Here is a 15,789-nt window from a genome sequence, read left to right on the forward strand (position 1 = left end):
CAGGCAGCCCTAAGACACCTTTTTTGGTATGGTTACCCCCACTTTTTGCCCGTTGTCAGTGCGCTTAGACTGTTTTCACCTGGATCCTGTGAACCACAACCCAAGTGATTGTGCTCTCTCCACTAAATTGGGTTGCCTTGGAATTCTTTACATCCCACAATTGGCATAGAGGTGTACCCCTGTAAGTCCCTAGTATATGGTACTTAGGCACCCAGGGCACTGGTACACCTCCCATGGGCTGCAGCATGTATTATGCCACCCATGGGATTCCATGCACTCTTAGGGCTCCTTCGAGGACCCCCTAGTATTAATCCTATCAATCTTCCAGGGTATGTGAACAGCTCACTCTGCTGCAGCCCCTTAGACAGGATTCTGCCCTCCTGCTGCTTGACCAGCTCAAGCAAGGGAAGGCAGAAGAAAGGATTTCATGTGGAAGAGGGGTGCAACCTCCTCTCCCTTGGAAATAGGTGTTACAAGGCTGGGGAGGTGTAGCCTCCCCACGCCACCGTCTCGCTTTGTTGAAGGGCACATTTGATGCCCTTCTTGCATAATCCAGTTTGGTGTGAAACTACACAAATGAAAGAGGAGTGATCACTCCCCTGTCCATCACCAACCCCGGGGTGGTGCCCAGAGCTCCTCCAGGTGGCCACATGATTCTGCCATCTTGAAAACAAAATGGGCAGAGGCCCCTGAGAGCATCTGAGTGGTCAGGTTAGGCAAGATGACCCTGATAGGTGGTCACCTTGCAAAGTGACCAAGCCCCTATTTGGGCTATTTAGGGACTCCCTTGCAGGTGGGTCCCCAGATTCGGCATGCAAGACTCCACTAGGACTCCTCTGCAACAACCTCTTCTGCTCCTGGCCACTGGAACCGCTGCTTGGACTTCATAGGAACTGAACAAGACTGCAACACCAAAGAGACCTGGCCCTGCAACACTGTTTCCCCGGCTCCTGCCAGCACTTTGCAACATTTCCACGGCTGTGCATCCTCTGGGGTCAGCAAGACTTCAGTTGTACCAAAGAAGCAAGAAGGAATCTCCCTTGGAGTGAAGGAGTCAGTCCCCTGCATCCGCAGGCACCTAAGGCAACAAAGAGTGGCTGCTGAGATCTGCTGTCCCCTGGATCTGTGAAGATCCTCCAACACAGGTGGATGTTCTGAGGGGTCCTCTGGGTCCTCTTTACCTTCTGTCCAACTTGGGAGACAGTGAGCCTTTGCCTCTCCCTCCAGGATGGAACCCCTATGCCCCACTACTGTTGCAGCAACCAAGGCTTGTGGACTCCTGCGCAGAGGGATCTACAGGCTCCAAGTAGTCCCAGCCCTCAACACTCTACCTCTGCAAGGACAGTCTCCTCTCTGCAGCTCCAGCGACGTGGGACTCTTCTTCAGGTGTGCTGCCTGGGCCTCACTGCGACTTACTGTGCCTGCTGCCAGTGGGTTGCTCGTGGGGGGTCTGTGAAAAAGTAGCCTCTTTCTAGCCTTGTTACCCCCACTTTTGGCCTGTTTGTGAGTGTATGTCAGGGTGTTTTCACTGTCTCACTGGGATCCTGCTAGCCAGGGCCCAGTGCTCATAGTGAAAACCCTATGTTTCCAGTATGTTTGTTATGTGTCACTGGGACCCTGCCAGCCAGGGCCCCAGTGCTCATAAGTTTGTGGCCTATATCTATGTGTTCCCTGTGTGATGCCTAACTGTCTCACTGAGGCTCTGCTAACCAGAACCTCAGTGGTTATGCTCTCTCATTTCTTTCCAAATTGTCACTAGCAGGCTAGTGACCAATTTTACCAATTTACATTGGCATACTGGAACACCCTTATAATTCCCTAGTATATGGTACTGAGGTACCCAGGGTATTGGGGTTCCAGGAGATCCCTATGGGCTGCAGCATTTCTTTTGCCACCCATAGGGAGCTCTGACAATTCTTACACAGGCCTGCCATTGCAGCCTGAGTGAAATAACGTCCACGTTATTTCACAGCCATTTACCACTGCACTTAAGTAACTTATAAGTCACCTATATGTCTAACCTTTACCTGGTAAAGGTTGGGTGCTAAGTTACTTAGTGTGTGGGCACCCTGTGAGTGCGGGGACACCATTACACACGTGCACTATACATAGGTCACTACCTATGTATAGCTTCACAATGGTAACTCCGAACATGGTCATGTAACATGTCTAAGATCATGGAATTGCCCCCCCAATGCCATCCTGGCATTGGTGAGACAATCCCATGATCCCCCGGGTCTCTAGCACAGACCCAGGTACTGCCAAACTGCCTTTCCCGGGGTTTCACTGCAGCTGCTGCCAACCCCTCAGACAGGTTTCTGCCCTCCTGGGGTCCAGTTACACCCTCTCCCTTTGGAAAATGGTGTCCGGGCTGGGGAGGAGTAGCCTCCCCCAGCCTCTGGAAATGCTTTGATGGGCACAGATGGTGCCCATCTCTGCATAAGCCAGTCTACACCAGTTCAGGGATCCCCAGCCCTGCTCTGGTGCGAAACTGGACAAAGGAAAGGGGAGTGACCACTCCCCGGACCTGCACCTCCCAGGGAAGGTGCCCAGAGCTCCTCCAGTGTGCTCCAGACCTCTGGCATCTTGGAAACAGAGGTGCTGCTGGCACACTGGACTGCTCTGAGTGGCCAGGGCCAGCAGGTGACGTCAGAGACTCCTTATGATAGGCTCTTACCTGTGTTGCTAGCCTATCCTCCTTCCTAGGTAGCCAAACCTCCTTTTCTGGCTATTTAGGGTCTCTGCTTTGGGGAATTCTTTAGATAACGAATGCAAGAGCTCATCAGAGTTCCTCTGCATCTCTCTCTTCACCTTCTGCCAAGGAATCGACTGCTGACCGCGCTGGAAGCCTGCAAAACCGCAACAAAGTAGCAAAGACGACTACTGCAACCTTGTATCGCTGATCCTGCCGCCTTCTCTACTGTTTTCCTGGTGGTGCATGCTGTGGGGGTAGTCTGCCTCCTCTCTGCACTAGAAGCTCCGAAGAAATCTCCTGTGGATCGACGGAATCTTCCCCCTGCAACCGCAGGCACCAAAGAACTGCATCACCGGTCCTCTGGGTCCCCTCTCAGCACGACGAGTGTGGTCCCTGGAACTCAGCAACTCTGTCCAAGTGACTCCCACAGTCCAGTGACTCTTCAGTCCAAGTTTGGTGGAGGTAAGTCCTTGCCTCCCCACGCCAAACTGCATTGCTGGGTACCGCGTGATTTGCAGCTGCTCCGGCTCCTGTGCACTCTTCCAGGATTTCCTTTGTGCACAGCCAAGCCTGGGTCCCTGACACTCTAACCTGCAGTGCACAACCTCCTGAGTTGTCCTCCGGCGTCGTGGGACCTTCTTTTGTGACTTCGGGTGAGATCCGGTTCACTCTTCTTCGTAGTGCCTGTTTCGGCACTTCTGCGGGTGCTGCCTGCTTCTGAGTGGGCTCCTTGTCTTGCTGGGCGCCCCCTCTATCTCCTCACACAATTGGCGACATCCTGGTCCCTCCTGGGCCACAGCAGCATCCAAAAACCCTAACTGCGACCCTTGCAGCTAGCAAGGCTTGTTTGCGGTCTTTCTGCACGGAAACACCTCTGCAAGCTTCTTCATGACGTGGGACATCCATCCTCCAAAGGGGAAGTTCCTAGTCCTCTTCGTTCTTGCAGAATCCACAGCTTCTACCATCCAGTGGCAGCTTCTTTGCACCCACAGCTGGCATTTCCTGGGCATCTGCCCACTCCCGACTTGATCGTGACTTTTGGATTTGGTCCCCTTGTTCCACAGGTACTCTCGTCTGGAAATCCATTGTTGTTGCATTGCTGGTGTTGGTCTTCCTTGCAGAATTCCCCTATCACGACTTCTGTGCTCTCTGGGGAACTTAGGTGCACTTTGCACCCACTTTTCAGGGTCCTGGGGTGGGCTATTTTTCTAGCCCTCACTGTTTTCTTACAGTCCCAGCGACCCTCTACAAGCTCACATAGGTTTGGGTCCATAAGTTATTCGCATTCCACTTTTGGAGTATATGGTTTGTGTTGCCCCTATACCTATGTGCTCCCATTGCAATCTATTGTGACTATACATTGCTTGCACTGTTTTCTATTGCTATTGCTGCATATTTTTGGTATTGTGTACATATATCTTGTGTATATTTGCTATCCTCATACTGAGAGTACTCACTGAGATACTTTTGGCATATTGTCATAAAAATAAAGTACCTTTATTTTTAGTATATCTGTGTATTGTGTTTTCTTATGATATTGTGCATATGACACCAGTGGTATAGTGGGAGCTTTGCATGTCTCCTAGTTCAGCCTAAGATGCTCTGCTAAGCTACCATTTTCTATCAGCCTAAGCTGCTAGACACCTCTTCTACATTAATAAGGGATAACTGGACCTGGTGCAGAGTGTAAGTACCCCTCGGTACCACTACAAACCAGGCCAGCCTCCTACAGGCTCCGACTGCTTCTGCTGGCTCTCCTGTCTTCCTGGGGTCAGCCCGAACTCCCCTCTAAGAGTCGAGTCCCCAGGACCTTGCTGGTCCTCTCTAGCCCTGCAAATCTTCTTCAGCTCCAACTTGCATTTGCTTACGCTTGTTGGTGGTCCTCCTGACCACTAATGCATCTGCAATCCAGCGACCATCGATCAACAGCTCCTAGATGACATCAGGAACTCCTATGCAGCTCCTGGACTCCGCAGCTAGCCTTCACCTATCACAATCGTCCCGGATCTTCACCCACAGAAGGGTGGCATTGCCTCCTGCCCCACCTGGACACTCCTGCGTGGATTCGACTCTGTCCCCTTCCTTTACAGGTCCTCTTCATCTGGAAACCACTGTTGGGTTCCACCGGCCTGGTCCTGTTCTTGCATTGTTCAATTCCCCATGTTAGCCTATGGGACGACCAGGTAACTTACCGGTGCTCTCCTGGTAGCTGGGGTCTTCTAGATACTCACCTTTTGGGGTTCTATAATCTTCCAGCCCTTGGCTAACTATTCCATATCCTCTGGTGAGGGACCTATTCTCGCATTCCATTATTTTAGGATATGGTTTGGCCCCCCCATGTGGCCCTTGCGATTTGTAATGTTTTTATGCTAATTCCTAGTACTTATCTGTGTATATTTTGTGTGTACTTACCCCTCCAGAGAGGGGACATTGCCTATAGTATTCTAGTTCAGTGTTACCTTTATTTTCGCAACACTGTGTGGTTTCTTTTTATGTGTGATGAGTTACTGTGTGACTACTGTGGTATTGCAAGTGCTTTACACTCCTCCTAGATATATAGGTCTTGGCTGTTCACCACACCTACCACTAGAGAGCCCTGGCTTCCTCGACAGTGTAACACTTACTAATCGGGGTTGCCTGGTATAAGGTGCCAACACCATACACCAGGCCAGCCTCCTACAGCGTCACAGACTGTGACACAAAGGCTTTCAGCCAGATCAGAGAGGCGGTCCCAATTAACAAGTTACTTACCTTCAGTAATGATTTATCTGGTAGAGACATATTCTAGTTGCAGATTCCTTACCTTAGAATTTCCCTCCAAGGCGTCAGAGTGGATCTGGAGATTTTTCTTTGAGCAGTACCCCTGCACGCCGTCAGGTGGGGTCGGTCGACTCCGCATGCGTCGTTGGAGACGTGGTCTCCATGACGACATTGCAGTTGTATATAAGCGCCACTCCAGCGTGCCGACGTCAGCTCTTTTCTTTCCCCGCCACGCACAGACCCAGAGAAGAGCTACTTTTAGTCAATTTCTGACTAGTTTTGACTTATTTGTTGTTATTTTTCACTGTTTGGTGCGTCGAGGATGTCACAGAAGACCGGGTTCAAACCGTGTGACTCCTGTCACCGAATGATGTTGGTGACGGATCAGCACCTCATGTCTGTGGTGTCTGGAGCGCGACCACGAACCGAAGTCTTGCTCTGAGTCTCTTCTGGTCAGTCCAAAAATCCCACCTCCCAGTGCCAGCATCCCCCATGTGGGGTGGCACACTCTACAAATTCATAGACTAGAATACAATTTCCTTTTAAAATTGTCTTTTACACATTTTTATATTGAAGTGTAAATGCCTTCAATCTTGAAAATGAGTCATCTCTGCTGGTTTTGACATGAGGTTTGATCCTCTTGCTGTTCACTCCCTCTCCCTTCCCATGGCTCGGTACTGGGTGACCCACCACTTATTTTTAAATCGCTGGTATCCAGGGTAGCCCGCAAAACAAGGCTACCTTTTTCACTCCCCTGTTGCTGTCATCCCTCGCGCTTCCTTGTGCTCTTCCCGAAATCTACCCATGTTTATTTTTTTGGGGGGGTTGGGAGAACACTTGCCCAGCTATCCTTCTTCACAGACTGTTAAAATCAGTATTGTTTCCTCCAAGCTTCTACTTGTTTGTACCTTTTTATTGGCAGTGCCCTTCCCTACCCTCATTCATTCACCTTTTCTTCTTTTATTGTCAACCAAAATGCATTTGGATTAATTTATTTTCCCACTAAATGCGTTTTCAATTATTTGGCTTCTAAGAAATGGGTTTCTACTATTTTGCTTCTCTGTGGATTTACATACTAGAGGGGAATGAGTGGGGGGAAGGAGGGCTGGTCAGGCGATATGTATGTCGCAACTTAAATTTTCTGCAAATTGAGAGCACCTTTGAGTAATACCTGCCATCAGTTCACTGCATGTAGCACATTGGTTCAGCAATTGAAGGATTTCTGAACTCTGCCCTCTGCATTTCATCTAAATAAAATAAATATGCACTAATACAACCCTGAAACAAGTTGTAGCTGGTTCATACACCAGCACAGAAATGAAATTTCCAAAGTCTATTTAACATTTTACCAAATTGAATTTCATTGTGCGTCAACAAATCCCAGACAAGAGCGTCAGTCGAGAATTGTATTACTGAAATCTGGAAACGACCTAGATATGTGCCGGCATATGAACTTGCGACAGTACTAGATAAACAAAGTACTTACCTCTGGCAACATACTTTCTTCTAGTTACTCTAGCTGATCATTTAACTACGGTTTCCTCAACTTCTGAATTCCCCCTGGGGAAAGCTGCATCGGAAACCTTTTCTCAGCAATTGCTCCAGTGTGCCAACAGGTGGCACCATTGAGCTCCATAAAAAGCCCTGCCGCATTCCGCGTCTTTAGCTGTGGAGTATTGTGACAGATTGAATATCGCGAATGCAGAATCTAATATTGTACTGTGTAATCACCTAGAATTCCACTCCACAGAGAGGGAGGGAGGGAGGGAGGGCAGAATCTGCTGTTAGTGCCCACCAGAAACATTTTTGAAGGTAATTAACTAGTTCTTCTGATGGATACTTCTAACTACAGACTCATCACCTTTGGAATCAATACCCAAGCTGTACCCTCCAAACTGTGGTGGGTCTGAGGAGTGCACTTTACACCTGGAGGTCCCGCAGGAACAAGCAGCCAAAATGGACCTGAGAATCAAAGCAGTAGTCCTGGTGATGTTGTGGACAGACACCCACGTAATAGCCTGGCATTTGTCTAGCACGGAAACACCCCTACCTAAAGCCATAGTGGCAACTTTAGCTCTAACAAAATGAGCCTTAAAGACTTCAAGAGGCTAGGTCAAGGTGTGGCACATCTTGATACAGAGGAAGACCCCTTGGACAAGGTTACTTTCTGGACCACAGTTCCATTTTTCACACTGGCGAATCCAACAAAGAGTTGGTCGTCCGTCTGGTGCTCCCGAGTTCTCTCTAAACAGAAACTAGGGGCTATCTGGTGTGCAACCAATTAAGCTTCTCCTTAGAGGGATACAGCAGAGCAAAGAGTGCAGAGAGTGTGATGGACTGCCCCACATGGAAAGGCGACACCACCTTCAGGAGAAGAGAGGCCAGAGCACTGAGGAACAACTTGTCCGGCAAGAAGGTAGTGCTCAGCTGTTCTACAGAGAGCACCTGCAGCTAGATAACACCTCATGCAGATGTGATCGCAATGTTGAAGACATTCTTCAGGGTCAGCAACCTCAAGAACAGCTGTGCAAAGGCTTAAAAGGTGTGCACATTGAAAATGTAGGGACCAGGTGATGGTCCAACTGTTGCATGACAACACGTGCGGGTACAAATCTATGTAAGCCCTTTCAAAAGATGCATCACAAATGGTGACAAACAGAGAGGGCAGACCAGGGAAACTTAAAAAGGCAGAGAGGGCTGACATAATAACCTTTGGAATGCCCATGGCAAGGCCTTGTTGGGCGAAAGACAAAAGTACATTAGAAAGCTCTGCCTGAAGTGGATTCTGCTGACGGTCTTCGCACCAGTTCACAAACTATGCTCAGTGGACAAAAAGACGGACTTGATGACTGGGCAGTGAGCAGCCAAGATGGGTCACTACCTCTGCAGGCAAGTCAAAACCACTCAGCCGGTTCCACTCAATCTCCGTGCACAGAGGCGTAGGTTAGGCAGATTCGGATGAAGAACATCTGCCCTTTTGCTGGGACAGACGTTCCTCCCGAACAGGCAATCAGAGCAGAGGGAAAATGTTCAGGCTCCGCAGCTCAAAGTACAAAACTCTCAAGTCCAGTCTGGGGCTGTCAGAATGAGCTGAGCTTGTTCCATCTGACTGAGCTGGGTTCCATCTCTGACTGAGCTGGGTTCCATCTCTGACTGAGCTGGGTTCCATCTCTGAGTGACCGAGCTGGGTTCCATCTCTGAGTGACCGAGTTGGGTTCCATCTCTGAGTGACCGAGCTGGGTTCCATCTCTGAGTGACCGAGCTGGGTTCCATCTCTGAGTGACCGAGCTGGGTTCCATCTCTGAGTGACCGAGCTGGGTTCCATCTCTGAGTGACCGAGCTGGGTTCCATCTCTGAGTGACCGAGCTGGGTTCCATCTCTGAGTGACCGAGCTGGGTTCCATCTCTGAGTGACCGAGCTGGGTTCCATCTCTGAGTGACCGAGCTGGGTTCCATCTCTGAGTGACCGAGCTGGGTTCCATCTCTGAGTGACCGAGCTGGGTTCCATCTCTGAGTGACCGAGCTGGGTTCCCATCTGAGTGACCGAGCTGGGTTCCCATCTGAGTGACCGAGCTGGGTTCCCATCTGAGTGACCGAGCTGGGTTCCCATCTGAGTGACCGAGCTGGGTTCCCATCTGAGTGACCGAGCTGGGTTCCCATCTGAGTGACCGAGCTGGGTTCCCATCTGACCGACCGAGCTGGGTTCCCATCTGACCGACCGAGCTGGGTTCCCATCTGACCGACCGAGCTGGGTTCCCATCTGACCGACCGAGCTGGGTTCCACCTGACTGAGCTGGGTTCCACCTGACTGAGCTGGGTTCCATCTGACTGAGCTGGGTTCCATCTGACTGAGCTGGGTTCCATCTGACTGAGCTGGGTTCCACCAGACCGAGCTCGGTTCCATCTGACTGAGCTCGGTTCCATCTGACAGAAAACGCACGGTCACTGAAGGCGGAATGTGTCTCGCATGGAACCTCAAGGCTGAAACTAGAGGATGCAAAAGGCAGGACACTGAGTGCCCACAGTGATGGCGAAACGCCCTAACCAAGGTTATGCCCCAATCAGTGAGGACTGCTTGAACAACCTCCTGATGCAGGCGCCACACGTGGTCAACCAGATGACACCTGCTGAGCACAGCCATCCTTTGGCCCCCACCAGGTGACTGACCTGCAGGGTTATCCATGGGAGGTTCATCCACCAACTGAGTCATCTTTTCCAAGCCCAGTACCTGAGATACCAGGGCACTCTGATTGTTGTAGCACTATATGGCAGTCATGTTGTCCACCAGAACGTTTACTCATTTCATGGGCAGCAGATAGGCACTGATGGCAAGCCGAATGGCACATAACTTCAGGATATTGAAAGCATGCCTCTGCTCCGCCAGAGGCTGCTGATCTCTATCTCACCCGGGTGACCTACCCAACCGGGAGATTATGAATCCTTTGGCACCATCAACTCTAGGTAGAGCAAGGAGAACAGCCTGCTGCAAGTTGTGTTGGCATTCCTCAGTCACCTCTTAAGGTCCCAGGGCTACTACTTCCAAAACACAAATAGTATCTGTGATACAGCCCCAGCACTGGGCCCACTGGAGGCAATGTTCCACTGCACGATGCCCATGGCCAGGAGACCAAGCATCCTCAAAACCATAAACACTGGAACCCACAAATGAGTCTGAACGTTTAGGATCACATGTCAATGTTTAGACTTTCTGCAGGGATGGAAATACCTTGTACACCACTGTATGCGGGACAGCCTCTAGAATTACAATCCTCTGCACTGGTTGAGGGTGGGATTTAGTCAATAATTAACTAAGAACCTGAGAGGGGAAAGCAGGTATACAATCGTCAGCAAATCGTACAGGACTGACTGAGGCAAGTCTGCTTTCAACAGCCAGTCTTCTCGGTACAGGAATACGCGTATCCCTGACCTGCAAAGATAGGCCTCAATCGCCACCATTGTAAATACCCGGGGGCAGAGGGGAGACAAGGAAAGGATGGTGAACTGAAAGGTGCAGAGAGGACCTAAGCCAAACTTAACATTCTCAATTTGACCTTCCAGAGGATGGTGTTCAGGAACTAGAGGTCCAAACCCGCCCTAAGCCCCTCCCTTTCTTGGGCACCAGGCAGTGATAGGATTAGCTTCCTCTGCCTCATGGTCTCTCTCGATGTCCCTTCGGTTAGCAACAAGTGAACCTCTTCAGGATAGAGGTGTGAAACTGGAATCTTGCCGGTAACTTGTTTATATACTGCTACATAAAACAGTGTTAATGACCGCATACGCAAATTCGAATCTATCACCTATTTTAATAAAATATGGATGTTGTTTTAATAGGTTTGAAGCATCCTGTGGCATAGAGTAGGCTTGATAATCATCATGCTTCTAGTTGGCCCAAAAGCCGTACGGCCCAGGGTAGCACAAGCTTGCTTCAAACCTGGCAAGGCGAAGCAGGATTCTGGAGAATAATGAGATGGGTATTGTATGTATGTATGAATGAATGAATGAATGAATGAATGGTCTCTTCTCCTCAAGGATGTCCATCATTTCCTCCAGGACAGGATCCTGCATCTATCTGCTCATTATATATACTTTCTCTGACAGTAACGGGTTTCTGTCACAGGATTCATTTGTACAAACTTGTATTGAAAAAAACATATACAAACTGGTCCAATTTTCCAAGAATTGGAGCTTTGCGCTACAACTGACTGTTTTCCAGTGATAGTCCTGGTCAGTTGAAATGACAATTGTCGTTTGATGGTTTGCTGTGCTGCTTGCTGTTTTACACTAAATGCCAGTTGGACTTTAGCCTTCCTGAAGTGTTGTATTTTGTTCTTAACAGAGGCACTTTCTGCCAAAGATGGAGTAAAAACAGGTGGGATAGGAGATGGGAGGTGGACAGAAAAAAAGGTGTTACCACAACAGACAACCTGCAGGATCCACTTATGTGGGATAACTGCACACCCACCAGTCATACAAAAGTTTATTCTGCCCCCCCATTCCCACAACTACTTGGAGACAGCCCTTAGAGCAGGGAATCAGAGCGGCTTGGTGGTGGTCACAGCAGGAGAAGAGGAAGAGGAGGACTGACCTTTCTGGTGGCCAACTCCTCCTCCGGCACCACATTCCCTAGAGCTACAAAAGCCCTGAGAGGGCTGCCAGACAGGCTGGGAAGGCGGCCTCTGTTGGTAAGTCAGATCCTGGGAGTAACATTATAACTTCTGGTAGAGTTGGTGGAATTGGCAGGCCGAGGATAATAAGTCTAAAACGTGTGCCATACCATAGTTATCTGTGAACTGTTCCACTTGTTGACACTTAACTGTTTACAAACCTCAGGAGCTCCACCCGATTCCCCACTTTCCCCCACTTGAGGTCGCAGTGGATCCATGGGGCCACAAGTGGTTTCAGGGGAACCCAGAATCTCCATACCTCCACCATCACCTCCTTGAGGACCTCTACCTGCTATGGAGTCGAGGGTTGGCCCAGGAAATTCTGGGTGCATCAGCTCCAGCAAGGGGATACAATCGGAGTCAAACAACCGCAGCGGCATTCAGCGCTCTGACTGCCGCTTGCACAATCTCCCTCTGGAGCGAAGGGGCAATGACTCCTGCCTGGACTTCAGACTCTACAACCAAGAAAGTTTTTGTGACTTCCTCCTACATCTTAGTCTCAGCAGAGGACCAGGATTTGTAGCCTGAGAAGACTGGAACGTTGTGCGGGTCTGTAATCAACATCTGGTTCCTGAAGGTGTGGCGCAGCACAACTTGAAGCCTGTGGTCTAGAATGGGTGGCGGTGAAGCGGGGTGGGGGCGTATTTTCAGCACACTGTCAATAAAAACATCTGGAAAGTTGGTAAAGCACTGACATAAGTTTGGGAGCGGACCACCAGATCCACAATGGAAAGCAGAGGAAAAATGAGCAGACATCTGCACACAGGGGTTGCACCTATATAGGGCTCCACGCCATCACTCCAGGCCATGCTCCACGCCATCACTCCATGCCATGCTCCATGCCATCACTCCATGCCATGCTCCACGCCATCACTCCATGCCATGCTCCACGCCATCACTCCATGCCATGCTCCACGCCATCACTCCATGCCATGCTCCACGCCATCACTCCATGCCACGCTCCATGCCGTCACATGCCGTCACCAGTGGCGACCTGGTGCAATGGCGCCAACGGTCAAGTGTGTTGGAGCAACTGCTGAAAACTTTCAGGATCCAGCCTAGTTCCTGGGAGAATTCAAAAGGTGAGGAATATGCAGCAGAAGTATACATCAGAAAACACTTTAGTTTAAACTGTGACTCACGATGGTAGTGCCTGGATAGCAATTAAGCTTCTAGAACGTTTCTTCTACCCACATTTCTTTTTTGGTGTTTTGGGGTGGTGAAATGAGATGAGTGGGGTTGCTGAACTACAATTTTTTGAATCGTTTATTATTTTATAAACGTACCAAAGCAAGTTTGAAATGATCTGTGAGCTACAGTTAATCGATCCTCATAGCCAAAACGTCTGCGCACTCTAACAGATCAGGAAGATTAAAAGTATTGTACTACCGAAAAGATGGATGTACACATTTCAACCCTAAACCGGCTTACATGGAGAGGACAATGGCTTGTGAGACATTGTTTTTTAGAAGCTGAGGTTTTATGCTCCCTCTGTTTAAGGGGCTGCAGTTACTGAAAGATCGGTCTCTATGTTCCACTCTTGAGCACCACTGACTGAACTCCTGCCTGGAGATATCCTTCCGAGTGATCACTTTCAAGCCTAGCTGATTCATATAACTTTGGAAACCTACAACTTAGAATAATTTTGGCCTTTTTACTATAATGAGAACCATTTTAAATATTTAAGTGTTTCACAAAATGTTAGAAATTATATTTAAAAAATGCGCACATTTTTCAACTGAATCATCTGCCTCTCATTTCAAATTGTCTGAAGGGCAAACCAATTACAACTGCGGATAACCGATCACAGCACTGGTGGCCGCATGGCACCCTCCTCATATATAAATGAAACCCAATTTCCTGGAACTTTACTTCTTTAATGCAGAGAGTGCAATGAGGGCATTGCCCTTGGCTTATCCATGCACAATTGCCACTTAAGCTTATTTTTCACAAGTACTTTGAATTGTCCCGTTTAACGCCACTCTAATATCCCTTTTATCTCACAAAAGTTTGACCCTAATCTCTCAATTTTGTGTGGTCAGTTTAGAGTGCCTTATTGTCCTCTTGGCACTCAGGGGAAAAAAGGACTATTTATGAGCCACCTACTTTCAAGGAATTCCTTCCGAGTCAGTAGATTGGGCGTATAGGCCTTCTTAGCCAACTCTATGCACCTGCCGTCAGTCTTTGCCTGTCCATCATACTAATGGGCCATGAGGTACGTATATGGAAAGGAGCAAAACAGTTTGAGAGAGTATTGTGCTACAAATTCGGGCTGACTGTTTGTCGTGGGTCTCTTTTTGATTCCACCACCAGCATCTTTTCAGTGTTACCTGCCTGTGTTTTTCTTTCTCCTTTGGTCTTCTGTGCTCCTCTTCGACATCAATGATGTATTTTTTTACGTTGGAGTGTTCACCTTCCGTTTCTTCTGTGGCGTTATCTTGCTCATCACTTGACATCCCCGATCCTCAGAGTGAAGTAGCGTCTTCTGGCCCCCCGTTGCAGCGTGGACGCCTCGGATTGTCTCGAGTCATCAACATCTTCGTCTTCAGTTCAGCGCAGGCCTCGCAGGAACCGTGGTCGATGGCAGACAAAGGCTGCAAGCCTGATGGCTGTCCATCTGTGCAAATCTGTAGTGGCACTGTGGCAGGAATGGAACAGAGTGTTCTCCATCTCAGGTCAAACAAGGAGCCCCCTGTCTGAGCATTCTCTCTTTCTTTGGCTAAACAAAAGGAAATCCATCTACTTTGTGTCGTCAATATGATCTTCCTCGAGTTCTCAGACTTTTTTCTCTATTATCCTTTGATGAAAAACTCTTTCTTCTTCTAATCTTCTCCAAGTTTGGAGATCTTCCCGATGCTTCCAGACCCAACAGCGGAAAAAACTATCTGAAGATGGCAACCAAGAGGAATGCTTCTGGGGAGGTCATATGACGTCACAGGAAGATGGACCAAGTACCAAATGGTGGAAGTCGTTGACGCTCAAAATAATTTAATACAAGGACTACTATTACTACTGCACACAAGAAACTCTCGACACCACCACTAGTTGGAATAATGCACAGCATGCGAATCCAGAAAAGATTCACCCAGCAAAATTAACTTTTTCACTTTCATTTACCAAGTGAACTCATTCACACAGTCAACATTTCTTGACTCAATAGCAATGAATAACATTTTGATGCTATTGTTGCTTCTTTGTAAAAACGTACACTCTGTCACCGTAAAGTGTGCCCGTTGGCTGCAATACCTGAATGCTGGGAGAGTCACTTCGTCCACGGAGGAGCCTCTTTCTGACGTCCCAATCGTGAGGTCATAACCGTCCTTGTAAGGGCACTCGGAAAACACAGCACCTGCAACACGGGAAAAAAGCTCTGGCTGTTACTGGTAAAACACATCAGAAGAAATATACACAGTACAGACAGTAATAAGGGCCAGGCATGCACCCAATGATGAGCAAACCTGACCTGTAGACAAAGCAACTGAACTCATCCACACTGAGCACCAGGGAAAAGAGAGCGATTAAACGTAAAAACAATTCAATATGACACCAGAGGGCACTTAGTTTTATTGTCCTGCCAATGCTTTACTTTGTAAAAGTAAAATGACTTCAAAAGGCAAGTAAGCAGTGTGCTTAAAGGTACAGAAAGCGGGAGGGTCCTAACACCTTCTGAGCCCAAATTACAACCCCAAATATACAGACAGCTCCTTTGCACCAGGCATTATGTTTAGGTAAACATGGAGTCAGATGGTGAATTATAAGAAACTGCTACTACCCCGAGCAGCGCGTACACAGGTTTTACCTCCAATAGCAGAACAGGCATTTTTTTGCCACACTGCCATTCTGTTTGTCTTTTGTGGTCACACATGTGCCAAGGGGCTCTTTCTCCTGTGCAAGAGCACCTTTCAATTTAAGGAAATTCTATTTCTGTGTCAGACTTTGTTTGAAATGTTGCAGGAGTTATACAACTTTCAATGAAGAACTGGACCCTAATGGAATCAATTGTTGATTTGGATGGACAAGGTGAGAGGCACAGAGACATGCAAACTGCGGACTATGCGATTACAAATGTAGTAGCCACGTCCTCATCTCTCTCCCCTGGACCTCTGGCTAATAGTGAGTGAGGGTATGTGGGAGAAACATTCCCAACTGTAGCTTGGAAATACTGTGCTGC

At 48.6% G+C, this 15,789-nt stretch overlaps 1 protein-coding gene across 1 annotated transcript in view; it reads right to left on the minus strand.

Moving 5' to 3' along the window:
• Positions 1 to 15,789, minus strand: part of LOC138299020 (uncharacterized) — a 335,289-nt gene that overhangs the window by 8,436 nt on the left and 311,064 nt on the right. Inside the window, exon 25 of the mRNA XM_069236923.1 lies at positions 14,865 to 14,967. Coding sequence (XP_069093024.1) covers positions 14,865 to 14,967 — 103 coding nt within the window. The remainder of the gene's footprint in view (positions 1 to 14,864; positions 14,968 to 15,789) is intronic.

This window comes from Pleurodeles waltl, chromosome 6, assembly GCF_031143425.1.
Source record: "Pleurodeles waltl isolate 20211129_DDA chromosome 6, aPleWal1.hap1.20221129, whole genome shotgun sequence".
NCBI classification, from domain to species: domain Eukaryota; kingdom Metazoa; phylum Chordata; class Amphibia; order Caudata; family Salamandridae; genus Pleurodeles; species Pleurodeles waltl.